Source organism: Gigantopelta aegis, chromosome 3 (genome assembly GCF_016097555.1).
Source record: "Gigantopelta aegis isolate Gae_Host chromosome 3, Gae_host_genome, whole genome shotgun sequence".
NCBI classification, from domain to species: domain Eukaryota; kingdom Metazoa; phylum Mollusca; class Gastropoda; order Neomphalida; family Peltospiridae; genus Gigantopelta; species Gigantopelta aegis.
This window is the reverse complement of record NC_054701.1, coordinates 67,021,989-67,023,175: the sequence shown is the minus strand read 5'-3', so window position 1 is coordinate 67,023,175 and position 1,187 is coordinate 67,021,989. Positions and strand designations below refer to the sequence as shown.

General features: G+C 37.8%; 1 protein-coding gene across 1 annotated transcript in view; it reads left to right on the top strand.

The window, feature by feature from the left end:
- Window positions 1-772, top strand: part of LOC121368700 (peroxisomal sarcosine oxidase-like) — an 8,474-nt gene extending 7,702 nt beyond the window's left edge. Inside the window, exon 8 of the mRNA XM_041493441.1 lies at window positions 38-772. Coding sequence (XP_041349375.1) covers window positions 38-162 — 125 coding nt within the window. The 3' untranslated portion in view covers window positions 163-772. The remainder of the gene's footprint in view (window positions 1-37) is intronic.
- The last annotated feature ends 415 nt before the right edge of the window (window positions 773-1,187 follow it).

Below are 1,187 nucleotides of genomic sequence, written 5' to 3'. Positions count from 1 at the left end.
ACTAATAATAACATGTATAATTGTTGTAATGTTACAGGGTCTGGCTTCAAGATCTCACCAGTTGTGGGCAAGGCAGTCTGTGAGCTCATTATGAAGACGACACCATCTTATGATTTGAGTTACTTCAGGATCAACCGATTTGCACCCGCTTCCAGAATGTAGACAGCAAACGTACAGTTCCATATCATATCTCCGTATAATGGCATTAATTATTAGTAGATATCTTTGAAGAGTAGGAGAGAAACATGATAATATCCTTTGATGACATTGACGAGATGGCAGAACAATAACGTTCATATCTGTATGCTCGCGATGTTTGTGTCAATATAGTGATGTTATTCTGGAAGTTGGTTACGGCTCACAGAGAAGAGTGGATCGGAACGCCTCTATTCTTTTAATGCTTGGTTGCTTTGTTAAAATTTTAATTTTTATACGTGTTATTTTTGATAGAATGTGTTTTTGCGTGACCCACACACAGGAAATGGTTCTTAAAAGGTCCTAGCAAACGAGAATAGAGACACTTTACTAAAAAGAAATGACCAAAGATCATTCCTCAAATGTTTTTTGTTTACAATTAATTGCACCAAATCACAGTGTTAGGATATTCAGAATTCATGCTTGTAAAACGTTCAAAGTCCAGATTTTAGTCTGCAGTGTTGCATGCACTTTCTATTTTGTTTCTATATTAAGACCGGACTTTAAAATGATTAGAAGCACAGAGCTAGAACCTCAAAAGCTTGTCCTTTAAGTCGTTAATAAATCTACAACATGGGTTTCTGTCTAGTGAATACAGAGCCGGTTTATCCTAATAGCACATATAGCACATGCTACGGGTCCCACGCTTCAGCGGTGATATGTACATTTATTTTGCCCAGGTCATTTTTCCCCACTCCCCGAGGGGGTTGCAAAATATATATCCTGGGAAGGCGGCCCCGCTGTTATTTGTGCTGCAGGCCCCGCTGATCCTTAAAACAACCCTGAGTGGATATTACATCTGAACAATCTGGACCATAAAATTGTTATCGTATTTACAGTCGTATCTCTGCACAACGCAGAATCAAAAGGATATTTTTTTTCTGATTGTATCCAACACGTTGACTTCTCATGTATTGATGACACACCAGGTAAAGAGACTGATTTAGATATTATTTAAACAGTTCATTGAAGCATATTATATTCCAATCTCC